The sequence below is a fragment of the Enhydra lutris genome, unplaced genomic scaffold (assembly GCF_002288905.1).
Source record: "Enhydra lutris kenyoni isolate GAN:26980312 unplaced genomic scaffold, ASM228890v2 scaffoldscaffold34, whole genome shotgun sequence".
Classification (NCBI taxonomy): domain Eukaryota; kingdom Metazoa; phylum Chordata; class Mammalia; order Carnivora; family Mustelidae; genus Enhydra; species Enhydra lutris.
Window position 1 is genome coordinate 14,324,315 of NW_019154118.1, and position 27,466 is coordinate 14,351,780.

The 27,466-nt window shown below is 58.0% G+C and overlaps 1 protein-coding gene across 1 annotated transcript; it reads left to right on the forward strand.

Annotated features, from left to right (window-relative positions):
* The first annotated feature begins 1,349 nt into the window (after positions 1-1,349).
* Positions 1,350-26,019, forward strand: LOC111153923 (tripartite motif containing 29). Its single transcript, XM_022513238.1, has 9 exons — positions 1,350-2,262; positions 10,254-10,349; positions 11,144-11,377; positions 12,562-12,760; positions 15,382-15,483; positions 17,824-17,916; positions 19,849-19,944; positions 22,738-22,814; positions 25,957-26,019. Exons 1-9 carry the CDS (start codon positions 1,459-1,461, stop codon positions 26,017-26,019), a joined length of 1,764 nt encoding a protein of 587 aa, XP_022368946.1. The 5' UTR covers positions 1,350-1,458.
* The last annotated feature ends 1,447 nt before the right edge of the window (positions 26,020-27,466 follow it).

Here is a 27,466-nt window from a genome sequence, read left to right on the forward strand (position 1 = left end):
GACAGAAGAGAGGGAAGTGTTTGGGCCCTGCGGCCTCCGCCGCCTGGCCTGCCGCTGCCTGCATTCCCCTCATTACTGTTGCTCTGTCCTTTCGGTCCAAACAGGTTCTGACCTGCTCGGAAGGCAGTAACAGAAGGGCCGACAGATACCATATGATTTCACTCCTGTGTGGAATTTAGGAAACAAAACAGACCAGAGAAGGATAAACAAAAAAAAAAAAAAAAAAAGGAGAGAGAGAGAGAGAGAGAAAGACAAATCAAGAAACAGACTCTTAACTACAGAGAACTGCCGCTTCCCCAAAAACGGGCGTTGGGGGAGGGAAGGGGGGTGGGGGAAGGAGGTACTTGCCATGAGGAGCACAGGGTGTTAGATGGAAGCGTAGAATCACTAAATTCGACACCTGAAACAACTATCACACTGGACGTTAACTAACTGGAATTAAAATAAAAAACGTAGTAAAAAAAATACTATTAAAAATATGAAAAAAATTTCAATTAAAAAAAAAAAAGAAATGACCTAAGGACCACATGCATCTCGTCAGGGCCGCTGAGCCAGACATGGCTTCTAGAAGTCCTTGGCATTCGGGAGACTCCGTGACACTGTAGCTAAAGAAGGGACTTTGGCGGCTCAAAGGTCTCGGGTTCAAATCTCTGCCCCACCACTTGACTGAGGCCCTTGAGGGAGCTGCGTAGAGCTTCAGTTTTCTTGTTTATGAAATAGGATAATTGAACAGGTTATGGGGGGGGTAAAAGGAGCCCCTGTAGGTGACAGACCTAGGACAACGCCTGGAAGTTGGGCACTGCCCATCCTCCAATCCAAAGCCAACCAGACCCCCCTTTCTCATTACTGGCCCAGGGTGGGAAACTTCTCTGAAGTCTGGGCCCGCCAATTATAAGGCTATTTGGCTTGTGTGACCCAATTAATAGCCCTCTGTCCCATGGGCCTCGGCAGACACCTCACCCTTCGCCCCAGGGGTCCTTTGGCTCAGCAAAGCCTGACCCCCCGTGAGCACAGAGGTCCCCCACTTCCTCAGGAGAAGGTGCGTCAGAAAGTAGGAGGCTGACTGGCTGCTGAGCTGTGGAAAATAATTAAACCAGGGGAGGAAAGAAAACCCACGTCCTTTAGAAATCAGGTTAGGTATGAATGTGCAGGGTGTGGCCTCCTGTATAATTCGCCCGCCTCTGGCTCTGGGAGCCGCTGCTGGCTCTCCCTGGCCAGCCCGTGCGTCAGGCTCGGGCCTGCTGCCCCTCCTCTCTGCTCCTCCTCCTCCTCCTTCCCCACTTCCTCCCCCGCCTCCTCCACCTCCGTCTCCTCCTCCTCCACCTCCTCCCCCTGCTCCCTATAGGTGTGTCCCTGGGCTCTGGCTACCTGGCCCACTCCCCGCGGAGACGCCATTCTGAGAGGTCACCCACTTGCGACCCCAGCAAGTCCCAACACACGCCCGCCGAGTGACCGGCCATGGAAGCCTCAGATGCCTCCAGAAGCAATGGGGCCAGCCCAGAAGCCCGGGATGCCCGCAGCCCCCCGGGTCCAAACGGCACCCTGGAGAACGGGGCCAAGGCCGAAGGCCAAGATGCCAAGACCACCAACGGGCACGGCGGGGAGGCGGCCGAGGGCAAGAGCCTGGGCGGCGCCCCGAAACCAGGGGAGGGCAAGAGCTCCCTGTTCTCGGGGAACGAGTGGCGGCGGCCCATCATCCAGTTTGTGGAGTCCGTGGACGACAAGAGCTCCAGCTACTTCAGCATGGACTCTGGGGACGGCAAGAGGTCCCCCTACGCCGGGCTCCAGCTGGGGGCTGGCCGGAAGCCGCCCCTCTCCTTTGCCGAGAAGGGGGAGCTGCGCAAGTCCATCTTCTCGGAGCCCCGAAAGCCCACGGTGTCCATCGTGGAGCCCGGGGAGGCCCGGCGGAACAGCTACCCCCGGGCTGACGGCGGCCTCCTCCTGCGCTCCAAGTCGGGCTCCGAGGAGGTCCTGTGTGACTCCTGCATCGGCAACAAGCAGAAGGCCGTCAAGTCCTGCCTGGTGTGCCAGGCCTCCTTCTGCGAGCTGCACCTCAAGCCCCACCTGGAGGGCGCCGCCTTCCGCGACCACCAGCTGCTCGAGCCCATCCGGGACTTCGAGGCTCGCAAGTGCCCTGTGCATGGCAAGACCATGGAGCTCTTCTGCCAGACGGACCAGACTTGCATCTGTTACCTCTGCATGTTCCAGGAGCACAAGAATCACAGCACCGTGACTGTGGAAGAGGCCAAGGCAGAGAAGGAGGTAACGCGCGGGGGCATCTGCGCTCCTGGGGGCTTTGGGCCTCGAGTCTCCGCTGTCCCTGGCTCCTTCTGAATCCATCTGTCGGCCCTCTGCGCCCACAGGCTGGGGGTCAGAGGCAGTTTCCCTAAATCTCAGGAGACAGGGGCATTGCCTACATGAGCAAATGGAAGCTCGGGAATGACTGGGGGCTTGACCAAGGTCACAGGGTAAGTTCAAGTCAGATCAGAGAATCCACCCGGGCTCAGCCCTGGGAGCTGGGCCTGGCCGCAGTGTTTCCTCTTGTTTATTTTTTATTGTAGGGAGAGAGAATTTGTGCCACCTGAGCAGGACGGACTGCTGGGGCAGGGGTCGTGGGTGAGGACAAGGGAATTTGGGGGCCACTTAAATACTCTTTTGTTCCCCAGGCTTTAGAGTCTGCATTTGTAGGGCAAGGGCTCCTTGCTGCTTACGCGTTCCCACTCCTCCCCACACCCGCCCCGCCAGCCTCTCGACTTCCCCGAAGGCCTCCTCCGTCCCCTTCACTGGCTCTGTGTGCTTCGTGTGTGTGGTCGCAGGGCCATGAGCCTATTGGTGCACCATGCTTTGGGAGGGCTGCAGTTTGCGTGTGGGTGGGATGGACGTGTGTGTGTGCGTGTTGCATGTGTGGTGGCTGTTTGGTGCATATGTTTGTATATGGGGTACGCAGTGCATTTGCACGACAGCTGTCTGTGTGATTGTGCCTGGATCTCCTTGGGGAGGAGCAGAGGCATGGGGAGGCTTGTGAAAGGGCTGTACAGGGAGAGAGGGTGTTCTGGGCCAGAGGCTCAGCTGGGGTTGCTACCCTTTGCCCCACAGATGCTGAGCCTGCTTTCTGGCAGCAGCCACACAGCTGGCGGTCGTGGGCGGCCCCCCCTCTGGGGTGACCATTCTGGTGCTCAGTGCAGGAGACCTGGCCTTCCTCGTCAGCTTCTCTCTACCCCTCTGAATAGGGCAGCCCAGGACCCCTCCCCATCCAGCCTTCCTGACCAAGAGCTGGCTGTTGACTCTTCCTGTACCCCTTGCCCACACCCCTGGGCAGAGAGATGGGTTACAAATGGAAAAAGACTCAAAGATCCTTGTTAGGGGTCTTGTTTGGCTCTGGAAGGTGATCCCGATTCCCTGGTGCTCTGACCCCAGCCTGGCTTCAAGCATCAGGCTAGGAGACAGTGACGGGGCCGGGCCATGGAACCCATCCTTCGGGAGCTTCCTTGGGAAACCGGAACAGAACCAAGGGGGCAGTCATCTTCATCTGGTATAACCCAAAAAGCTGCAGAGCCTCCGACTAGGTTCTGGGAGAGCCGACCGAGTTCCACGTCTGGTTTTTGCCTCTAGTTAGCCATCCAACCACGGACAAGTCCCTTTCCTTCTCTCAGTCCTGGTTTCCCAATGTGTGAACCCAACGTGTTGGACTACATTGGTGGTCTTCAAGTTCCCCCGTGGGGTCCCAGGATTCTTGGGAATGTCAGGGATGAGGAGGGGGGCAGATTGGTGCCAAGTGGCTTCAGGTGCCCATTTCTACTGCAAGCAATATACATGCTTATTTGTCTGTTTGTGTCTGGAACCAGAGTATCGCCTAACCAAAGCCCAAGTGCCTCTGGAGGAGGGAAGAGTCTTGGGCAGCCCTCCATGGAGGCACCGGGAACTTGGAGTTCACCTTCTGGTGCTTGGCGCTGCCGTAGGACTCTTGAGACAGAGCCCTTGTCCTTGAGGGCTCACGATGTAGGTCAGGAGGCAGAGCTCGGAGGCACAAACAAGCCTGGGGAGCATCCGCCCAGTTACACAGAAGCAGCTGTCCATCAACATCAAGTTGTAGCGGGTGGCAGGGCAGGCTGGGTGGAGTCCTAGCAGTCTCCTGGGTCTCCTCCTTCACCTTGAAGACAGGGACAGAGGTCCTGGGAGAGGGAGGGACCTGTCCAAGCTTGTGGAGGATGAGAAAGGAGTCCCCTAATTCTCTTCCAATATTTGAAAGCAACTGAGGGGAAGGGTACTGAGAAGGTGGGATTCAGGATACGTGTGCTCTATCGGGGATTTCAGGGGAAAATGTCTGATCCACTGGAGTGACTTTAACAGTGGGAGCTAGACAGCGTGTGCATGTGTGTGTATGTCCCAGCGGAGTAAGGGTAGATGGGGAGTGGTGCGGGGCGGCCAGGAGACGGAGTTGGAGCACAGCTGTTTGTCCATGCTTGGCTCTGCTGGAATGTCGGCCATGGGGAACATTGGCACAGAGCAGGGTTAGTGGGTTGACTGATAGAAGGGAATAAGCGTGTCAATCCTGGCATCCTTTGGAGGCATTCCCTACAGACCCAAACATCAGCCTACACACAGGTTTTTGCAAGGAGCCCTGTCCAGAACCTGTTCAGCAGGTCAGATGGTGAAGGCCCTGGTGAGGTCATCTGGGACCAATCTTGAACGGTTGCATGAGGCTGCACATGACAGTCAGGGCCTTGGGTGCTCGTCTCCTGGGTTTCGGCTCTGCCTGTAGCCTCTGAGCGGGGACCGTATTGGAGCAAAGGCCACGTGGTGTGGAAGCATGACTATCCTTCCTCTGGTGGATCCAGGGTCAGAATGTTCCGGTTCCACTCCAGTGTTAGAAGGGGTCCCATCGATGTCCACTCCCCTGCCTCTGGACATTCCCCAGGCTGGATGTCTATATCCATCTCCATCCTTTTCTGTCTCTTGGCTCATCCTTCTGTCTATCCCAAGTCTTTCCTGCTGCATGGGGTCAGGATGGGTCCTGTCAGGGGCTGGGGGGCTCTTGCTCTGGGACAGGGTGGGTGAGAGAAGAGAGGGGTGACCTCCATGGAGGCTGAAGGGGAAGCAGTTTATCTGGTAAGCTGTTCAGAGACAGGAGGCAGGGGAGGAAAGTGACGGGCAGGCAGCAGGAGACGCTCCAGTTTCTAAAGAGCACCAACTGTTTACCTGTTACTCCTGACAACAGTGCCACAGCTGTGGGCTACTGTACCTATTTTAGAGACGAGGACATAAGCCCTGAGACGCCAAGAGACTTCTCCTGGATCCCAGCACGGAGTGGCCAAGCCGGGATTCTGACTCTTCTTCTTCCTCTTCTTTTTAAAAACTTTATTTATTTATTTGACAGACAGAGATCACAAGTAGGCAGAGAGGCAGGCTGAGACAGAGAGGGGAAGCAGGCTCCCCGCCGAGCAGAGAGCCCGATGCGGGCCCGATCCCAGGACCCTGAGATCATGACCTGAGCCGAAGGCAGAGGCTTTAACCCACTGAGCCACCCAGGTGCCCCGGATTCTGACTCTTCTGATGGTTGTTTCCTCTGCACCATTTTACACTTTGTTTTCACAGGACGGCAGGCTCCCCTGGGGGGCGTGCGGTGGGCGGGGGAGTGGGGCATCCTCAGATTGGAATCACCTAGAGAATCAAGACGCAGCTGCCTAGGCCTTTCTCTGGGAGGTTCTCATTCAGGGGCTTGGGGCCTGGGATCTGTATTTTTAAGTCTCCCTTGCTGATGGTACTGAATAGCCAGGTTGGGAATCAGGCATCTTGTCCAGCGTTGCCAGGAAAAAATCCAGGCCTGGTAAAGGTGGGGTGACTTTCTCAAGGGCCCACCACCAGTCTGAGGACAGCCTGGTGCTAGTCTGTCTACCTGGTCTTGCCGGGTCCCTGTGCCGGCACCCGAGGAAGCAGAAGGGACTGTGAGCCCCCGTCACGCAGACTAGTACTGGGCTATCTGACATCTGGGTGGAAATGGGGAAATCTCTCCAGCATTTCAGATTCTTATCCAGATAATTACCATTTGTCTGAGAGTACAAATTTGGCAATTAACTGCCTCATTTGGCAAATATCAGAGCCAACGGCCCAGGCGGTTAAATCAAGCTCGAGGAAGATCACGGCCTCATCCCCCGCTTTCCTGCAGGCCGTGTAGGTGACCCCTGCCCGGGTAAGTGTTCAGGTGCATCTGCGGCCGAAGGCCCATCGGACTGGGTGTGACCCACCACTGTGCCCTCGGTCTGCTCTCAGGGAATCCTCCACTCCCCCAAGGCTGGAAGGATTTGCAGGCAGGATGGCCTTCCCGGTGCCCATCCCAGGCAGCAGAGCAACAGGCAACCAGACGAGTGTGGGAGAAGGGAACAAAGGAAACATTTAGGGACAGGCCTGGGCAGGGTGGAGGGAAGGAACCCGGAGTGGGAGGAAGAGAGGAGGGAGGTATGCACGGCGATGGAGGGGTGGGGAGCTGAGGCCCCATCAGATATCAGGGGCTTTCCTCAAAATTCCAAGGGAGGAGGGAGAGAGAAAGAGAGAGAGCTGGGACCTCAGGGGGCGAGAAAGAGGGTGTGTGGGGGAGGAGGGAAGAGGGGTGACGAGGAAAGAGACAGGATGGCCAAACTATACCATCTGTGGGGTGGGGAGCCTAGGCAGGCTTAAGTTAGCAGAAGTGAAGGGGACGGACAACCTCCTGGAAGATTCGGAGATGAGCCTAGAGGTTAAGAGGCCACAGGAGATCTGCATCCTATAGTGATATCTTGGCTTTAATGGCTTTCCAGCTGTGAAAGCTCAGGCAAAGTTCCTAATCTTTTTTAGGCCTTAGTTTCTGCATCTGTAAAATGGGGCAGCGGCACTTGCAGATGAAAGAAGAAAATGGCTGGCACATAGTAGGTGCTCAGTCATACAATTAGTGTCCTCCTCCTCCTGGTTTTGGGGGAGAACCCAGTATCTTGGAGGCTTCCTATGTTACGTTCTTTCCCACATCCCGCCTTTTCCAGCTTCGCGCAGTCCTGTTAGCAGGGAAGAGCTGTTGGGAGCCACACAGATGCCAGATACACCCCCAGGGGTCTCACCCCAAACCCTCCTCCGAAGAGGAGAGCCCTCCTTCCAGAGGGGACAAGGGACTGTTGTAACCACACGGAGCTCCCACTCCAAGGCCCTTCCTCAGGGCCCGCCTTCCTGCAAGTCTGGTCTTTCGAGGCCCCCTCCCAGCCTGTGTCCGAATTCCCCAGTGCCCGACTCTCTCTCCACCCCGTCTTCCACCCACTGCTGCAGACAGTACGTCTCTGCTTTTGACCCTGCCCTCACAGGCTTCCAGATCAGCAGCCTCCCCTCCTCCCTCCTAGGTCACTGGCCAACACTCTGGCCCTCCTCGCTACACCTCAGCCAGCCCTGCTGCCTGCTTCCCTCCTTTTCTTCTGCAGCATGGACCACCCCCCCCCACACACCCACCCCAGGATCTGACTTCCTGGGCCCTTGCCCTGGGCTCTTCCTTGTTCTAATCCCCTTCCTTTGTACTCCCTCTTGGCCAGCAAATCTGTGCTTGTTGGGGGGCGGGCACGTCTCTCCTGCAGACCCGACCCAGTCTTGTGTTCCCATGGCTTCCAGCAGGTGCCCCCAGCGCCTCTGCTCGCTCCACATGACTCTGCTGGCCTTAACCTTCTCTGGTTGTACCTTTTCCCACTGGCAAGGTCAGCCGACCCTCATCCCCTCCCCTGCTTCTGCTCTGTTCTCCCAAGTGTCCTCCAGGCCTCAGTTCCCCACGATACAGGCCTCTGGGCCCACACTTCTCCCTGCATCCTGGCAGCGTACACACTGTCCCCAGACGCCAATACCGAGGCACCTGCCGCCCTCATTGCTGAGCACCTCCGAGGCTTCCCCTGATCCTGCCTGCCCACCCCACCTTGCTCCCTTGGGCCCCACGGGCATGCTGGCCACACGGCACCCTCTCTTCCAAGCCTGGTGGGAGGGAGAGCGTCCCGCACAGCTCCTAGCCCATGGAAGGTCCCCCACACTACGAGATGCTAGACCGCTGGCCAGGGCTTTCTCTGTGCCGGGTACTTTTTGAGAGCTCCCTTTCCTGGCTCCCAGCTCATCCCATGGCCTCGGTGGGGGGTGGGGGGCAGTCCTCTTACTACGTCCATGAAAGGTAGAGCCCTGAGGCCCAGAGAGGTTAAGTCATTTGCAGAGACCATCTGCTTGGAAATGGTCGTAACTGCATTCAGATGTTTGGACTCCCAGTCCCAAGCTCGGGTGGGCCCCCTCTGGGATCCCCCATGCTCATTCATGGGAGGGCTGCCCTCTCCCCCCTGGACAGGCCCCGGGGTGGGGTGGGAGCGAATGTACTTTTGTTCTCTGCTTTCCTCTCCATCAGGCCTTGTTCTGGGGGTGATGAGGTAGGGGTGAGAAACCCAGGGGCCAATGACCCTACTCCAGCCAGGTCAGGAGGGGTCAGCTGCAGTGGGATGGCTTCCGACTGTCCCCTTGACCTGGGGCTTCCCTTAGGAGCGCTCCTGGGATGGGCAAGGTGCCCGGCACAGACCATTGTCTAGCTGTTTGCTTCTTCCTTGTGGCTCAGATCCTTCCAGACCACAGGATCTGCCACCCGCTGTGTCTTGGGTTCTCTGTCCTCTGCTCTCCGCCCTCCCAGCACTGTGTCTACCGGCACCTGACTTCTCCCCAGCCTTTTTCCAGAAACCAGGCCAAATCCCATCCTACCTCCTTTCACTGCTTTCCTCCTGACAGTCATTTCCCATCCCTGGTGATGGCATTTTTCCATGTTGCCGGATTTGCAGCCCATTGCTGGTGGGCCAGATGCTTCCTGAGAACCTGGAGTGTTCTTGCCAGGAGAGCCCAGGACTGTGGGCAGAGAGGGGGTGCGGGGTGGGATCAGGGGCTTTCTGTCCGGGACCTCTACAGTTCTTGGCCTGGGCCTTCCCTATCTTCTCCACCAGCTCCCTGATCCTCTGGGCACCCTTTCCAAGAAAGCCAGGGAAGCTCTCTCCACTCCCAATCCACTTCCCTGGTGTCTGGAGAGGGACCCCAGTCAGCACCCTGCTAGCCTGGGGGAGCCCTCCAGAGGTGCAACCCGTCTGTACCCTGCGCAGGACTCTTTGCCAACGGAGCTCCCATTCCTAGTGGCTTGTGGCCTCCTCATCTTGACTTTTCTTGTGGGTTCCTCAAAGGGACAGCTGGAGAATGGTGTGGAACTCTGCTCAAAACCCAGAGTAGTGGGGAGACTGTGAGCGCCCTACGGCCTTGTGGGGTGGAGATCACCCACCAGTCTTTCCAAGCTGGAAGGGGTTTTGAGATCCCTGGCAGGGGCCCCCGCAGAACACAAAGGTGCCTCTTGGCTTGCCTGAATCAGCTTGGCCTTAGCTTCATGCCTTCCCTTTGTTGTAGCTGCTTTCCAGAGAAGGCATTTCCCTAACGGAAGGAAAATATTATCCATACTTTCCGTATCCATCAGAGCTCACTTCCCCATGCACCCCTCATCGGTCCTCCTTAGCACCCCCACCCCCAGACCCCAGCAGCCTGCGTCCTCCCCTGAGCAGAGATCCCTGGAATCTGTCTTCTCGCTTCCTCCTTTCCCTGCCTCACTCACCGCCAGCTCCCCTCCCCCAGGGCCCCTGAACAGAAGTCCCGATCTTGCCCAAACTGCGGACTGCACTCCCTTTCCCATAAACAGGTTTATAGCTGTGCCTGTCCAGACGGAGTCCCTGCTGGTTTCAGCCTGGGCTCTGGCTTGCAACACAGGCCCCGCGTCATGGCATAGAAACGCTGCACACTGTCACTGCCACGGGACACTCCCTGGGCTGGGCTGGGCTGGGTCCCCTTTCTCCCCGAACCTTGAAGGAGGTAGGAGCTTCCTTCCCTCTCCCTAGTGGCCTCAGGTCCATTGAGAGGAGTGGGAACCCCATAAATAAACTAACCGTCCTGCTCAGTTTGGGTGGAGGGACCTGGCAGAAGGTTTAGACCTTATAAAGACCTGGCTGGGATGGCCTAGCCCCGGAGGCCCGAGTTTACAGTGACACAGTGTTTGATCTGTTGCCAGATCCCTGGTGACAGGCGTGGGGCCTGGCCTATCCGAGGTCCCTGGGACTATTTGCTGAAGACAGGCTGAAGGGCTAAGGAGTGAGCCCTCCCCAGGCTGGCTCCCTGCATGGGCCCACTCCCTGATTCTCTGTTGCTCTCCCACCTCTCCCCGGACTTCTCCAACCCTGCCTCCTTCCCTGCAGACAGAGCTGTCACTACAAAAGGAACAGCTACAACTCAAGATCATCGAGATCGAAGATGAAGCTGAGAAGTGGCAGAAGGAGAAGGACCGCATCAAGGTGAGCCGCCCCCGGGCCTTGGCCTTGCTGTGGGTTCACCCCGCCTGTCCTACCTGGGAGGAGACAGGCGTTCTCTCCTGCTCCAGGCCCCCCATTTATGCCCCACACTTACTTCTTCTGGGTTCTCCCACCCCTCTGGCATCCCCACCAATTCCCCTTCTAAGTCCAGGCCGGGCATTCATGTGTGATCTCGCCATCCGCTAAGGCTCCCTCCCAGCAAATAAAGACCCTAGATCGACCTGTCTTCTGGTGTGTCCTCCAGTGTGCTCTGTTGTCTACTCTGCCCAGCAGACCACCCAGCCACCAAGGGTGTGACGTTGTCCTTTCGCTGGGGCCAAGATGGCTGCCTGTGTGTCTGCCATGGTTTGAGTAATTGCAGACCACAATCTGAGATCGCTGACTCTTGAGCCTGGCTCCATCAACAGCCTGTCCGTTCACTTTCTGAATGCTGTTGGTGCTAGTCGAGATTTACCGAGCACCACCTGACTCATGGGGGATCTTCTGGGTCCATGGAGTCGCCCAAGGTTGGAATGATGGCCAAGTCAACCCACCCCTGGAAGGAGTCACAGATAAAGAAGAGTGGGCTGTGAATGAACCTGGCCATCTTTGTCCATAGATGGCATGCCTCAAAGATGCCTTTGAACGAGATCCTTAGTCAAACAGACTTTCTGGGTTGGGGCAGTGGAAATGCCCCAGCTCTGACTCTGGGCTGGGAATCTAAAGATATACCCCACTCAGGAGGTTTTTAAAATTCCCAAAACCCTCCTTCCTCTCTCCTCTCACTCTGGACCCAGAGCTTCACCACCAGTGAGAAGGCTATCCTGGAGCAAAACTTCCAGGACCTGGTGCGGGACCTGGAGAAGCAAAAGGAGGAAGTGAGGGCCGCATTGGAGCAGCGGGAGCAGGATGCCGTGGGTCAGGTGAAGGTGATCGTGGATGCTCTGGAAGAGAGGGCCAAGGTGCTGCACGAGGACAAGCAGACCAGGGAGCAGATGCAAACCATCAGTGACTCGGTGCTATTTCTGCAGGTACAAAGCAACTTCTCCACCATTTGATCCCTCAGTCCTTACATTCACTGTCCCAGAACCTCCATCCATCCATCCATCTACCATCCATCCATCCATCTACCATGATCCATCCATCCATCCATCCATCCAGCCATTTATCCATCCATCCATCATCCATCCATCCATCCATCTTTCCAAGCTCCATTCCATCTGCCCATTTAATTTTTCCATCTAAGCCATTTCCATCCCTCCTCTAAAGAAGGCACACAAGTATGACCTTGTACCTGCTTCAGTTGATATGTACTAACAGTGCTCCAGGCTCAGTAGGAAAGAGTTGTGGGATTGATTAGTGAGGTTTGCTTTGGGTATGAGGCATGGTGTGGAAGAGCTGCCTAGGCGTGATCCTTGACCTTACCTGTCTGTCTATTCATCCAGCTGCTAGAGTGTTTTGGGCACCGCTGCATGCCCCAGGACTCTGGTGGGTGCTGTGGAGAATAGAGAAGTAGAAGACATGGTTTTTGCCCCTGAGGAGCTGCAATCCGGCTGGGAAGATAAGACATGTACAATTAGAGAGCAATATAGAAGAGTATGTAATTAAATGATAAAGCATGTGGTTCCGGAGATAAGTGCCCATGGAAGCTCTGGGAAGGGCAAGCTTGCTGGAGTAATCGAACACAGCTGTGGAAGAGGTGGAATTTGAACTGGGTCTTGAAGGCCCAAGCCCATAAAGGTTTCAGAAAGAGGAGGGACTCTCCAGGTGAGGGGGAGGGGAGATGAGAGGCAGGCTTTAAGTGTGGTATGTAAAGGTGGACGTAGCACCGTGACTGACCCAGAACGTTCTAGAAATACCTTGCATCTCCTTAGTGCTTTCACTCCCCAAGACATCCCAGCTTGTGTCGCTCTCAGAAACCCCTGTAAGATAGAACGATGTGTCCAGTTGAAGAGGTAGGAACCGTGGAGTCACATACATGACTACTTATACCATCAGGGATGTTAGTATCTAGTGGAGTTGGGCCAAACCCTTTCATTTTACAGAAGGAGAAACATAAGAGGACAAGTGGGGCTAGTTGGTAGCCCAGCTGTGTCTAGAACCACAAGGCTCCCAGCGTTGACCCTTCCAGCTGGACGGAGAGCTCCCTGCAGAGACGTGTCCCCTCGGCTACTAAAGACCTAGGAAGTTAATGGCTTCTTTCCTTCCTTGGTAGGAGTTTGGTGCACTGATGAGCAATTACTCCCTCCCCCCACCTCTGCCCACCTACCATGTTCTGCTGGAGGGGGAGGGCCTGGGACAGTCACTTGGCAACTTCAAGGATGACCTGCTCAATGTGTGCATGCGCCATGTTGAGAAGATGTGCAAGGCAGACCTGAGCCGTAACTTCATCGAGAGGAACCACATGGAGAACGGTAGGCCTCTTCGTTCGCTGAACACCACGGCCATGGGCACCTGGTGCTTTCCAAGTGCCGAATCCTGATGCCTGGGCTGGCATCTAGCCAGCCGACCCCTCATTGTTCCAAACCACCCGTCTTACCCAAGGTGTTGGGACTAGGATTCAGGGATTGTAACCCTCCACTGAACCGGGTGCCAAGGTTATGTGGTGTTACATGGGCTCCCAAGGGCAGTGAGCATCTGGGCACTGGCTGCACAAAGGCCTCCTCTCTGTGGGTCATCCATCAAACTCAGGATTAATTTCATTCTGAGCTACATCTGATTATGGGCCCAACCCAGCAGCTGTGGGGAGGTTGCCACTTGGAAGGGCCAGATGCTAACCTGGTGATTTTGCGGACTCCCATAGACATGACCTAGAACTGCATCGTGCTGGGAGGGAGACCTTGCCTGTCACCATGGCCCCACTGAGTGGTGTTGAGCCCAGAGGCCGGGCTGGGGACAATGGGACCCATGTGTCTCAGTGACTCACCGGCTTCCCTGATGTCAGCTTCTGAGTCACGCTGTCCCCCACTGAGGCCAACTGAATCACCTCACCGAAAGCCTCCTCATCTGAGAAACTAATCCATTAAGTCTCTTCTCACCAGCCCAGCCCAGTCCCTTTAGGGCCCTAAGTGGGAGCGCTTTCCCCCAAGGCCCCACTCAGTGATCCAGGCCCAACATGGGGCTCTAAGGACACCTCTGGCCCCAAACATCCTAAGGAGGCAGACCCTGTCTTTTGTCTCCAAGCAGAGAAGGTGATTCCCTGGGGATGAGAAGGGGGTAATAGTGTGCCGATGTGCTGGGCTTTAGGGGCGACCTCTGTATATCTCGGTGATGGTGACATCACCCAGTGTCCCTGTGAAAGGTGAGGGACATTCCTCAGTGACACCTGAGGATCCATGAGCCACTGCAACAGGACAGTCATTTGCTTCCAGCAGCCTTCGGGTCCTGAAATCCCCTTTAGGTGACAATGGTGATGACATTAGCGGTGGTGACCGGCAGTGACTGAGGACTCCCAGTGTGCTGGCTTTGTGAGAGCTCTTTGCTGGCCATGGCTTACTTTCCCTGCAGGATGCACTGCGTTTCATAGATGAGAAGGCCGAGGCTCAGAGAAGTAGCTTTTCAAAGGGCACACAGCTGAGCGGGGGATGTGGTTAGGATTCACACTCTGATACTCAGCCTCCCAGGTCTTCCCGGCCGAGAAGTTGCTGAGGCTGGCAGCTGGGCAGAGCTGTTGGGAGTGTGATGATTACGCTCCCTGGGGTACAAACCCAGGGGTGGGGGTCCCTCTGCCGAGGTCGGGGCAGACAGATGAGGATGGCTGTGATTGGGCCAGGCTGGCCCATGAGCCTCGAAGGACTGCCTACCGCCTGTCCACCGGGTCATTTCTAGGTAATGATTGTATTGCCCATGACCTCTGAGCAAGTGTGGCCCCGTGCCCTGTGCCAGGTGTGCAGGGAGGCGCTGCCAGGAGCAGGATGGGTGCTGTGATGTCAGCAACCTTGCACCTGTGCCTGGGGCCCTGGGCCTCCGTGTTGGTTTGCTGATTGCTGCTGTGTTGTTGTTGGGAGTCTGTCTGTCTATAGGGCAGGGCTGGGGGGAATGGGAGGCCAGTGAGTCAGACCTCCTCTCCTCCTGGATGACAGCCTACCCATCAGACCAGGGACTTAGTCCTACCCCCAAAGGCCCAGGGACTGACCACCATCATCCTGAGCTTGCAGAGCAGTCGAAGCAGGGAGCAATGGGTGGGGGTTCTCCTGGGAGAACACGTGTTTGTGGTGGAGTGCACTACTATATGTCAGGCCCCTGCTGGGTACAGGTGATGAAGATGAAGGAGAAGGACCTGAACCACTCATTCCTTCTCTTGCCCAGCGGGGACAGAGAGGGAAGGGCAGAGGGAACGTAAAAGATGGAGAAGTCGCAAGAGGAAGGAATGGGCTGGGGGAGTGCAGCTGGGGGAAGGCAAGCGTGGCACCACCGATTTGTCTGGGTTTGGGGGTATACTGGTGGCTGGGGGTGGGGTGGGGAGTCAGTGCCCGCCCCACGAAGCTCACTCCCCTCTTCGTGCCTCTGCTCAGCGGGCTGGATCCCTGGCCCTGGAGGCCGACGCTAGGACCTCGTTCCACCCCCGTGGGCTGCCGACATGGCTGGGACAAAGTAAGGAAGTAGGAATGAGGGCTCACACCCCAGTTCTGCCCTCACTGGCCATGTAACATGGGGCTTCACCTACCTCCCGAGCCTCAGTTTCCTGGTCTGTCCCGTGGGGATCTCTATTCCAGCCCAGGGGTTGCGTACACAGCAAAAAGGAAAGGGATGTCAGTAGCACCTTGTCAACTACAAAGTGCTGTGCCTCTGGTCGTACTCACAAGGGTCAGTCCAGGGAAGGAGCTGGCTCCTTGCCGACCGTCTCTCACCTCCCAGCGGCTCAGGAGCAGAGGGAATGCTGGGCAGGGCATGGCCTTCCCTGGGCTCGGAGAACCTCACCTCTGCCTGGGACAGAGGGGCTGTGGGCTGACTCAGCAGAAACCAGGGCTGCTCCCCAGGGCCCCCCTTCTCCTCTCCACCTGCCCCTCTGATGGCCGGCCTCTGTCCCTCCCAGGAGCTGACCATCGCTACATGAGCAGCTACACTAACAGCTACGGCAACGAGTGGAGTGCGCCCGACACCATGAAGAGATACTCCATGTACCTCACGCCCAAGAGTAAGAGAGAGCACCCCATCCCTCGGGGCCACTGACTTCAGGACTCGGCTGGGTTCTGCCTTGCCAGAGTGACCGTCACTGGGTTTGCCCGGGGAAGTCCGGGCGCACTCCTGCTGGCCCTCTGGACCCAAGAACAGTGCCCCATTCCTCCCTCAGAAGCATCCGGGTTGGAGATAAACTACAGGCACCTCCTGACTCCCCCCTCCCCCGTCCCTGCCTCCAGTCCCAATAAGTCCTGTGCTTCCCTTTCCTTTCAGCGGGTCTCCCAGCTGCTGTTTTCACCAGCAACGATCCTCGGGGCCTGAGCCTGAGCTGTGTTCTGCTTCCACTTGCCTTGTTGTAGTCCTGGGGGAGGGCCAATCCCTCCAGAACCATTCTGCCCCTCTAGGGTGGGGAGACGGACGGCTGGTCTACCTTTCCTCCCCGCTCCCTCCTGGCATGGCGCCTGGCCCTTGGCCTTCCTCTCTGGGCCCTGGACGGCCCCAGCTTGTGTCAGCTTAGGTGGAGGTAGAGACCAGAGCCCGCCTGTTTTCGCCCCCGGCGGGGGGTGGGGGGGGAGCCTGTTGCGTTCTTTTGCACCAGCAACAAACCGCAACAAAGCCCGTTACATAAGGGTGGGTGTGCCAGGCATGTCAGCCCTGGGAGAGAGGGGGTGCATTCCTGGGGGCGTGCCTACGCATGGGGGTGGTCTTCAGAAGAGTGGGGCTGTGGGGAAAAGGGAGAAAGGGGACAGAGAGATGTGAGGAAGGAGCTGGGGACCGGGGAGCCCCCAGGCCTGAGCACTGATTGACACACCTCCGAGACACACACACACACACACACACACACACACACACACACACACACCCATGGGAAGGGCGTAGGGGCTTTAGAGATGAGCTCAGCCGGAGGAATCTCTGAGCTCCACCCAATGTGAAAACAACACCTGGGCCGACAGAGGCCTGGCGAAGCACCTGGGCACCCGAGTCCCCCCTGCCCCACATTCCTGGTGTGGGTCAGGCCACCAGCCTGGCCCCTTCCCCTCCCAGGGCGCTGTCCTTGGGGCCCCGTCCTTGAGCGGGTGAGCAACACTAACCAGCCTCCCCAGTGAGGACACCGATGTGCACTGGTCCCCTCAGCTGGGCCCTGCTCGGCTCCCTCAGCTCCCTCGGGGAGTGAGAGGGGCGTGGGTTTCCCCCCCGCACCGCAGGTCGTGGGGAGGGGAGCAGAGCAGCAGTGGGGTTAGAGGGAACAGTACAGACCTGCCAGGATGTTGCCCTCCAGCCAGGACTTTGGGCAGGTCACTGTCCCCTCAGTACCCCCGTCTGGGAGGAGAGAAATTCAGCTCAGATGCTAGGAAGGCTTTCAGCTTATCACGGAGTCAGGCGGTGACATTTGTAGGTGGAAGAAACAGGTTCATCCGGTGTCCCTGCCCTTGCACTGAGGACAGGAGGAAGGAGGAAATCTGCCCTCTGGGGGCTCCCAGGCTCAGGGTAGAGGCAAGGGAAGGGCCAGGAAGAGTCAGAAAGGGGATCAGGAGACAAGGCCATCCAAGGGTTACTGGCATGAGTCTGGGGGCTCTGGGGCAGTGGGCTCGTGCTGTGACCTTTCCCAGTGGAGGCGTTTCCAGGCCCCTGAAGGAGGGGCAGTGTGCTCAGTAAAGAAGCAGACCAGAGCTGGGAGTGGGGTGCCTGTTAGGTGGGAGGGAAGGAGCTGATGGAAGGACCCAGACACATGTGGAAAGCATGTCTTCTTCATCTGTAAAGTGGGGGTATGGAGCCCACTCCGCCAGCCTCTCAAGATTGTTCTAAGAATCCAAATTTGGAGGCTCCTGAGCAATGTGAGGTCTTACCCCCGGTGGCGGAAGCACCCGGGAGATACTTGTGGCCCCAGGCTCCTCATATAGGCGAGCCCACACCTGTACCCCCCCCACAGCTGCCACCTTCCTCCTTTGTCCCGGGGACACCACCTCGCAGCCTCTGGGGTCTCCATCTGCAAGGCCTGGCTCGGGAGGGGGGTGTGGGCTTCTCAGGCCTTGGTGATCCTTAGGGCCTCCCACATAGGGAAACCATGCACCCCGAGTCTCTGCAGAAGCTTCCAGATTTACACCTAATGCTCCTGTGTACTTACTAACAGTCTTCCTTTCACCATTCAGTGTCCTGATTTGGAGTGCAAATTAAGTGGCTGCCTGATCTAGACCCAGACGAGCTGTCTTAAGTGGTGGGACCCGGGTCTCCGGACAGGCAGTGGGCGCCGTCTGGGGACAAGGAGTCCCGCGTAACCCCCTTAAGTCAGAAGCTATGGGCCTGCCTTGAAGCAGACCCAGCTCTCCACAGTGGGGACCCGTCCTCATCTTCCTAGGTGGGGCCAGGACATCGTACCAGCCAGGGTCCCCCAGCCGCCTCTCCAAGGAGACCAACCAGAAGAATTTCAACAATCTGTATGGCACCAAAGGTGAGAGAGTGACTCAGCACAGGGACTGGGAGGTAGGCTGAGGGTGGGGGGCGGGCTCCCCCGTGGAAGGGGAATGTGGGGAGCTGGGATGGGCTTAGGGGCCCAGAGACAGGCAGGGAGGAGTCCTACTGAGCTCAGTGTGTGTGTGTGTGTGTGTGTGTGTGTTAGAGTGTGTGATGTCGTTAGTTAGGCTGCGGAGAAGCAGCCTGGAAATCCCTGAGGGTGAGTCTGGGAAACTGGGAGTGGGGCTTCGGTGTGGAATCCTCCCTTAGTATGTGTTGCAACACAAGGACCCACAGAGGACCGGGGCCCTTTACCGAAGGGTGCACGTCTGCATTGAGAAGTCACTTGTAAAACAGACTAGTGTAGCTGTAAATGGGACGGACGGCAGGACAGGAAGTGGGGCTGTCCCTGGAGATCCGGGATGGGACATGCCCTTAAGGCCTAGAAAAGGTGAAAGGGGGGATGCCTGGCTTCCTTGGGGAGAGAGGCAGAGCAAGCACAGACACCCCTCTGTCCCGTGCACCGAGGGCACCCTTGTGCCAAGTGTAGGACCCGGGTGTTTGGAGGCTCCAGGGTGCCAGCCAGCCGTGGGCAGGGAGGGCGGTCCTGGGGCAGCTCTACCAGACATGGCCCTGGGAGGTCTGAGGAGGGGTTGGGGGGCCTCTTCAGTAAGGGCATGGGCTCCGAGAGATCTGGGTGGATGGGCTCACTAGGGGTCGTGCTGGAGACCCCTCCCAAGGTCCCCATGGCAGGGGTTCACAGTGGGGCGGGCAGAGTGCCCCAGCTCCCTCTGACCACTGAGCCCCAGTGTCAGGCTCCCGCCCTCCTGCAGACGGCTGTGGGAGAGGACCATCAACCAGGACTGGGCCCTCAGCCAAGGAGTGAGCTGACTGGGGAGAGCCCCAGGGCTCAGGGCTGCTGAGAGGGCAGCCCAGGGCAGGGGTGTCGTCCGTGGGGGGCTCTGAAGCCCCCAGACTCGAGTGTCCTCGTGGGGCTCCTGCTGTTCCTCCCGCACCCGCCCTGCTGCCTCTCTCCGCTAGACTGCAGGGACGTCCTCCCAAACCGACCCTCGTCTACCTCTTCCGCTTCGCAAGCAGAGTTTCAGGACTTGAACCAGCTGCCTCTCTGCCCAAGTTTTACCATGTGCTTCTATTTATTTGTTCACTTCTTCTTGCACTCACCCAGCAACCGTGCAATGGAATCTTCTAGGGACCAGGCTCCGCGCTGGGCGCTGGATATGTGATGCTGGGCCAGACAGCCGTGTCCCCTGCCCCCAATTAAATTTGCCCCTATAACCCAGGGGGACAACACGGGAGCGGAGTGACGTGAGGCCTGGGGCTGAGGCACACACAGACTTGGGGGAGATGACAGGGAAGCGGACACCAGAGGCCCCAACACGATTGTCAAGGATGGGAGCGGGTGGGGGAGCTGCGTGTGCCGAAGGCAAGAGAGGGCCTGGTGTGCCGCGAGCTCAAAGGGTACAGGGTGGGCTGTCGCAGCGGAGCTGGGGGAGGTGAGGCCAGAAAGTGGAGGTAGTGAGGGGGGCCGTGTGCCGGTTAGGGACTCGGAGCCTGAGTCTGAAGACAGTGGGCCTTGAGCTAGGCAGAGACAAGCGGACACTGTGGTTTAGGACAAATTTTTTTTTTTTTTTAAAGATTTTATTTAGTTATTTGACAGACAGAGATCACAAGCAGGCAGAGAGGCAGGCAGAGAGAGAGAGGAAGGGAAGCAGGCTCCCCGCTGAGCAGAGAGCCCGACGTGGGGCTCGATCCCAGGACCCTAAGACCATGACCCGAGCCGAAGGCAGAGGCTTAACCCACTGAGCCACCCAGGCGCCCTGGTTTAGGACAACTTTGATGGCAGGAAGGATGGGCGGGAAGTGTGCTGGGGGTGCTGGGGAGACTCACGTCTCCTGCTGTGCCCCGCCAGGTAACTACACCTCCCGGGTGTGGGAATACTCCTCCACCATCCAGAACTCAGATGATGGGCCTGCAGTCCAAGGCAGCTCCTCCTTCTCCCTGAAAGGTGAGCTCTCCCCACCTTGCCCTGCCTTTCCTGTGTCTCTCCAGGCTCTGTGCTGGCCTCCGCTCCCTCCCTCACCAGCTGCCCACCCTGGAAGGGACAGACCCTGGCCCGAGAGGTCTCAGCTGTCGGGGAAGCCTGGGCTCGGGGCTGGTTTTAGCGAACACTGGGCCCTAACCGTGATCTGCATGGTCAGGGAGGTGGGGACGCCACCCTCTGGAGACCCCTGCCCCTGACACCCCCATCCTGTTTCCATCAGGCCTAACTTCTGAGTCCTCCTCCTGCAGAAAGCTTAACTGCTCAGCCTGCGCCGGCCGGCCTCTGTCGGCTCTAGAAGGCTGTGACCGCGTACCAGCGGCCAACATCCTGAGTCCTGTCAGGCCCTTTCTCAGAGAGGCAGGACTAGACCATGTCTAAAGTGTCCTGAGTCCGACTCCGCTCTCCAGACCAGGCGGAGTGGGCCAGGCCCCTCCTGTCTCTCCTGAAGGGCCCTAGGGACAGCTCTGTGGGCTGTGGTGTAAGCCATTCTGTCTTCTGACGCCAGAGCCATGTGGCCTTGAAGCGAGGGTACAGGGGCTGGCCGGGGTCAGGGAGAGGGAGGAGAGAGGGCGGGGCAGGCAGGCCCCCAGGCAGTGGACTTGGAAGGTGACTTATCATTCAGCTGTCCCTTCCAGGCTAGAATCCCACCCTATCCCCAGGGCAGGGACTCTTGGAAGGACCAGCTCACCTTGCTCACCTTAGAAGGTGAATATGACTGGAGGGTCCCAGCCTATAAGACCCCGGGGGATGTCTTCTCCCCAAGCTAGGCCTGGCAAGTTCTGGCCACCAGCGGTCCCTCCCTGCACTCTGGTCAAGCCTAGATCAGAGGCTACGGGTCAGGGAAGACGTTCATCCCCCAGTGTGATTTGGAGCTTCCACATTCCCCTGTATCTCCCCACAGGCTTGTACCAACCCACTACCCACCCCCTGCCCTGGTGAAGGCCTTGACCTAGGAGAGCCCATCCTCAAATACTCTGAGCCCCTGAGGACTAGCCCAGGGACAGTGTGGTCACCTTCACACAGATCAGTTCATTACATCAGCTGGGACTGGCCTTGGATGGTGGGGTGCTCTGGGCAGGGGCCTGCCTGTGTGTAAGCAGAAGCCCCGCCCATGAGGACGGCCCCCCACCAGCTCCTACCCAGCAACCCTAGCAACCCTAGAGGGAGGCAGAGCACATGCTTGGGGTGGCCTGGCTGGGCTCCCAGCATAGCAGGCCCCAGGGCAAGGTGTGACTCCCACTGGCCCCCTCCCAGACCAGGGTGTGCTGCTAATGCCTCTCTCTCTCCCAGCAGGCTCTGGGAAAGCCCCCTATCAGTTCACCACCTTGGGACAGGCCACCACAGAGTTTTCCAAACCACTGGACGGCAGTGGGCGATTTAAAAACAATCCTGGTACCGGCCTGTCTTCCCTCCCCTTCTCTCTCCCACAGCAGGGCAGATGGGACACCCTCTGGGGCTCTCTGCCACTTCTAGGGCATCCTGGCCCTCCTCCCCAGAGTTGCTGGAAGAGGGATGCCTCCCCCCTCCCCTGGCACCATCCCTAGCTCCCCCTGCCCTTGGACTTCTGCCTGCTGCATGAGGCTGGTCTTCGGGACCACATCCCGTCCCCATCCCCTCCTCACCTCTCTTGGGGCTGGCATGGGTTTTCTTTCCGGGAACTGAGAATTGAGATCTGAAATCCCCCTCTCCATCTCCCACTCAGGACCCATGGAACCCTCTCTTGCCAAGGTGCCCCCACCCCACCCCCAGATGCAGGGAGACCCGAGTCTCTGCTCTGTCTCCATCTTCTTGCTAAATGCAGATGGAGGGAAGGGCCAGCCAGGCCGGTTCATCCTCCCTCAGAGCAGCCGGAACGGGGCTCCGGGCTGCCCCAGAGGAGGGCAGACCCTGTTTATTTCTGAGCTTCTCCTATTGGGGTCATAATCTGCTCCTTCCCAGGCCCCAAGGCCTGTCCCTGCAGGCTGATGGCTGAGACAGAGGGTGCTTTCCACAGTTCTGTGGGCCAGAGCTCCTAACAGATCCTGCTGGGCTGAAGGGGAGCACAGTGGGCAGGAGGACCAGGCCCGGACAGGGCCCACGTGCTCCAGGCCCCATGGGCTTGCTGTCTTAACTGTGGACCTTAGCCACATGGCAAATGACGGCCTGGCCCTGGCCCCAGCCTCCTGCTCCTGGAACAGGCGAGAGGCCCTGGACCTGGGCAGGACCATGAGGGTGGGTTTTAGTACCCCGTCAAACCTGGGTTCACATCCTGACTGCTGCTTCCTGGTGGTGCGGCTCAGGGCAAACTGCTTACGGGGTGAGGGTTAATGAGGAGACCTGTGGGAAGGGGGGGACACTGGCCATGCAGCACCGGCCCTTGGAAAGGGCGCCTCCTGGTGGATACCTTAGCCGGTTGTGCTTATGGGAAAAGGTCAGTGGTGTGAACCTTCAGGGGGGGTGGGGGAAATCCTTGTGGAGTAGTGTGATTCTGACTTAGATTTGGGGACCACAGTCCAGGACCACCTGGCCCAGCCCACCTGGCTTCTTCCTCCTTCCTCTGTTTGCCTGGGTGCCTCCCCCCTTTGGCCAGCCTCTCCAGGATTTTCCGCGGTACCCCCCACCCCAGCTGCTGCAGGCCTCTTCAGGGGTCTCTGCACTTGGTAGTGGGCTGGCTGGAGCTTGGTGGTCACTTTGGAGATGGTACCCCTGCTGTTGTGGCCCCGGAGGCCCTGATGGCCAACCTCGGCTCCCTCCGACCAGCACCTCCTGTCTCTGCAGGCTATCCTTCCCTCATCAGGAGCCAGAGCCCCAAGGCCCAGCCCCAGACTTGGAAATCTGGCAAGCAGACTTTGCTGGTGAGTGACGGGCTGCCAGGACAGCCTGTCTGGCCATAGGCATCTCCAGAATGGGCACGGAACGGGGCTCCCCAGGGGCAACTGGTCATCAGTCACCTAGGGGAGGTGATGGGAGGATGTGACCTCTCTGGGCCATGGGACAGAGGGAGGGGACAGCAGTGGCCTGAATTCCCACATCCTGCATTCAGCAAAGGGTAGCAGAGACCCAGGGCTAACTGTCAGTGGATCTGGGTAAGCATGCACTTTCTGGGCCTCAGTTTTCTAATCTGTAAAGTGGGCATCCCTGATTCTTTCATTCAGCAAATTGTTGCTGGGCGTCTATACTTGCTGAATGAGGACTGTGTCCCCATCAGCTCTGGGCATGTGAAATTCTCCGTCCTGGGGATGGACATCCTAGTGATGGGTCCCACCTTCCTGGGGCCATTCCCTAGCTCTGACAACACAGAGGCCACTGGGGCGATAACATGGTGAGGCAGAGGTGGTAAAGTCAGGAACAGAGATATTTCAGGGTTCAGTGGCTAACGCACCTGAACCAGGAATTGAAGAACCACACTAGAGGAGACCATGGCCTTGGGGTCTGGCCAGCTCAGGGGATTCCCTCTCTGAGGCTCTGTTTCTGCAGTCTTGTAATGCAGTGCTGAGATACAGGGATCCCTAATGCCCACCCCCCGCCTTTTTAAGATTTTATTTATTTATTTGACAGGCAGAGATCACAAGTAGGTAGAGAGGCAGGCAGAGACAGTTGGTGGAGGGGGGAAGCCGGCTCCCTGCTGAGCAGAGAGCCCAATGCGGGGCTCGATCCTAGGACCCTGAGATCATGACCCGAGCCGAAGGAAGAGGCTTAACCCACTGAGCCACCCAGGCGCCCCCCTAATGCCCTTTTTTTTTTTTTTTTTAAAGATTTTATTCATTTATTTGACAGAGAGAGATCACAAGTAGGCAGAGAGGCAGGCAGAGAGAGAGGAAGGGAAGCAGGCTCCCTGCTGAGCAGAGAGCCCGATGCGGGACTCGATCCCAGGACCCCGAGATCATGACCTGAGCCGAAGGCAGCGGCTTAACCCACTGAGCCACCCAGGCGCCCCCCTAATGCCCTTTTGACCTGACCCCCACCCAGGACCTCCGTGAGCCGGGCCTTCCTTCACAGGCTGGGCCTCCACCTCCCTGAATGCTTCTCTCTTGGAGCTGAGAGAGTCACACAGCTGCCCTGGGATATGGGTGACAGCAGGGGCTCGGCTGGGGACAGGGGCAGGAGTCCCCAGCTCCCTCCTGTCTTTGCATTTGGAGGTTAGATCGTGGGGAGGTGATTTGCTCCAGGCCCCTTAATTGGAGAAAATCTTTAATTTGCTGGTGATGGGAGCTAAGTGATCATGTGTGTAATTTGTACCGGGGCCCAGGGGCATCGCAACAGCAGGACTGCAGAAAGCAGACATGGGGAGAAAAAAAGGGGGTTTTGTTCCTGGACTCAGGCCTTGCCCTCCCTACCACACACTCTTCTACCTCCCAGGGCCTGGGTCCCAGCAGAGAACGCTCATTACCATCTTGAGACACTTGCTTGGCAGGGCAGGGTTCCGGCTAGAATGGAGGCAGGTGCTAGCGCGTGAGGGAGGCTGTCCTGGGCAAAATGCCTGGGATGTGGCCCTCGCCTTCATACCCACTTGCTGTGTGAGCTCCCGTGAGCCATTCTTCCTCTGCTGCCGTTCTCGCAACTGTAACAAGAGTTGGGGGCCTCTGACGTGCTGTGACCCTGAGCCAGGGAAGGGACAAGGGCAGGCTGGGGAGACAGGGAGAGCACCCTTCCCAGATGCCCCGGAATTCTGTTTCTGCCCACCCATCACTTCTGGGCTCTTCGTGGGACAGCACCATTCACTGACCTGTGATCTGCTTTATTGACCCAGCCTTCCAGAAAGAAAGACGTGAGCCATTTCTAGGGCTCTTATTGACTACTCTGGGGTCCAGACCCGTTCTGCCACTGAGTAACTCTGCGACTTTGGCTGTGGCCTTCTCCTGCCTGGGTGCCTCTGTATCTTACAGTCACTTCTTAAGGGGGCCAACCAAGGGCTGAGTTAAGGACTCAGTCGCCGCATCCCACAGACCCCCAGGCCCTGCTCTGGGCCAGATACGGCTAAGGAGCTGCTAGGTGACCACATCTCCGGGCAGACAAGGTTGAAGGCAGGGGCGACCTCCCCAGTGTCTCCTACAGTGGCATCAGTGGACCCAGCTCAGGCACAAAGCCACTTCCAGAGCCCCGCGGAGGGCTGAGCGCTCTCGCATAGACTAAGCAGCAGCTAATCCGGCCTTCTTATTGCTGGAGGCTGATCTCTTAGGCTTGGGGAGCTGACGGGAGCAGAGCAGAGCTGGCGGGAAGGTGCTTCTGCTCTGTGCTGAGGCCGCTCCCTGAAGGACAGGCCAGGATGAGAGAGGCGAAGGGGCTAGAGTTGGGGAGCCCACCTCTGTGTTGGGCTGGGCAGGTTTTTGCCTTCTGTGAACTCTCTCTGTCAGGGGAATCACGCAGAGAGACCAGAAGCAAATGCTTGTGGCCCTTGAGACTCAAGGAATGATTTGGAGATGTGGGTAGGGTTGTTGCGGGGAAGGGGGTACGGGGGAGGCTCGGGAGCCGGACTGCAGGGGGCTCGAATCCCAGCTCCACTACTCAATAGCCGGGTGGCCTTAGGGAAGTGGCTTAGCCTCTCTGTGCCTCGATTTGTCCATCTATGAAATGGGTATGATGATGATAACCCACTTGATTGGGTGGCTATAAAAACTCCATGAGTCCTTCCATACAAAGCATTTGTAACACAGGGTGCAGCTCTGGAGAGGAGAAAATGCTATGAGACCAGGATCTAGGGTGGTGCTGGAGTGGGGGCAGCTCCTAGGCCACAGAGAGGAAGTCTGATGAGGGCCTGAGGTTCCTGCTCACCAGCCGAATGGCGGCAATGAACTCTGAATGGGCTATGAACCTGGAGACTGATAGCGTTGAATAGATAAAGCCTGCGGTTTGGGCCACGGGCCCCTAGAACCTGCTAGGGGGTTCAGAGGACTGCAGCTTCCCCGGGGGGAGGTGAGGCTAGGGTAGGTCTGGCTGGTCAGCTCCACTGCCATCTGCCCTCCCTAACCACTCTTATTTCCCTCCCCCAACCAACAGTCTCACTACCGGCCATTCTATGTCAACAAAGGCAACGGGATGGGGTCCAACGAGGCCCCGTGAGTTCCAGACAGGCAGCACCGAGGCCCTGGCACCCCTGCCCTCCCCGGCTGATCCTGCTGCTCTCGCTACTGTGCTCATCAGGGTAGAAGGGAGCCGTCCCCCTCTGCTCGCTGCCTTCAACCAGGCCCCATCCAGGCTCCTCTCCAGCTTTGGGACTTCTCATGGCCACCATCTTTCCTGTGCTCAGAGGCCAGCCATCGCAGGGGTGGGAGATAGGTGGGCTTCTCTCCCCTAACCCACCACCCTCTCTTGGATGGGGTTGTTGGGGCCCACATGGGGGCAGCCTGCCTTTCCCACCCATCCCCTGCCATCTTGAGGCCTCTCGGCCATTTCTCTCCAAGCCTCCTTCCCCAGGATGTGGTCTGCAGATGCCTGCCCATCTCCCACCCGCGTGGGTCCACCCTCTCCTTCCCAGCAGCCCGGCGCCGGCAGACCACTGGCCCTAAGTACGCAGCCTGGCCGAGCCCGCAGCCCGGGGCCACCGTGGAGGGGAACCTCTCAGCATCTCGGCATCATCCCAACCGTGTCGGGCATCACCGTAACCACATGGAGTCCGAGGTCGCTGGGGATGGGCTCTCCTGGCCGCAAGGATGGTCTTAGCCAAGCCGGGTCCCTCTTCTACCTGCTGGGATAAGCAATTCCCTCAACATGATAGGATCCATCCATGAAAATAGTTCCTGGCCCAGCTGCCCAAGGGACATGTCATTTCCCCCACGGAGTCCTGGGCATCCCATTGTTCTGTGTCCTCTCTGGCAATGGCAAGTGAGCAGGCTGGGGACACTGGGTCTCGGCAGGTCACTTGGAATTTCCAGGTAACTGCTGCTGTTACTTCTAAGGGTAGCTGACCCACCACCCGCCCCCCTCAGCCACTGCCCCCATCCGTCTCCCTCCTCCCTCTGACTACCTTCCATGTGGCACACCATCATGGGGCTCAGGGCCTAGAGATGGACCAAAGCAGGAGCAGCAAGGTGGGGCCCTTCCTCTTCTCAACATTCCTCCCAAGGGTCCTGGAGACAAGGGGGAAGGGCCAGCTGGCCAGGGGCGGGGAGGGGGACACTTAGTTTGGGCTTTTCCCTCCTGAATAAACCATTGATCACCGACTTCATTTGTACCGATCAAACATGTTCCCGGGATGTGGCCCAGTTTCCAGTGGGACTGCCTGTAGCCCTTCTGAACACTTTCCCAACACTGATTAGTGTGGGGTCACCTCTCCTCTTTCCTCCAGAAGATGTGGCTCCTTCAAGTCTCCCTGTTACCCCGTCAAAGCCCCTGGGGTGAAGTACAGGAGACTGGATCTTTGTTAGGTGGACATCAGCTGACAGGGAACAGAAGGGAGGATGGGGGCACCCTGGGATGTGTTGACTACCCTGAGGGCTGTGTGTGCTCAGAACGCCCCATCCCCCATCCCCAGCAGGGAGCAGGACCCCAGGAGTGGCTGTACACAGGC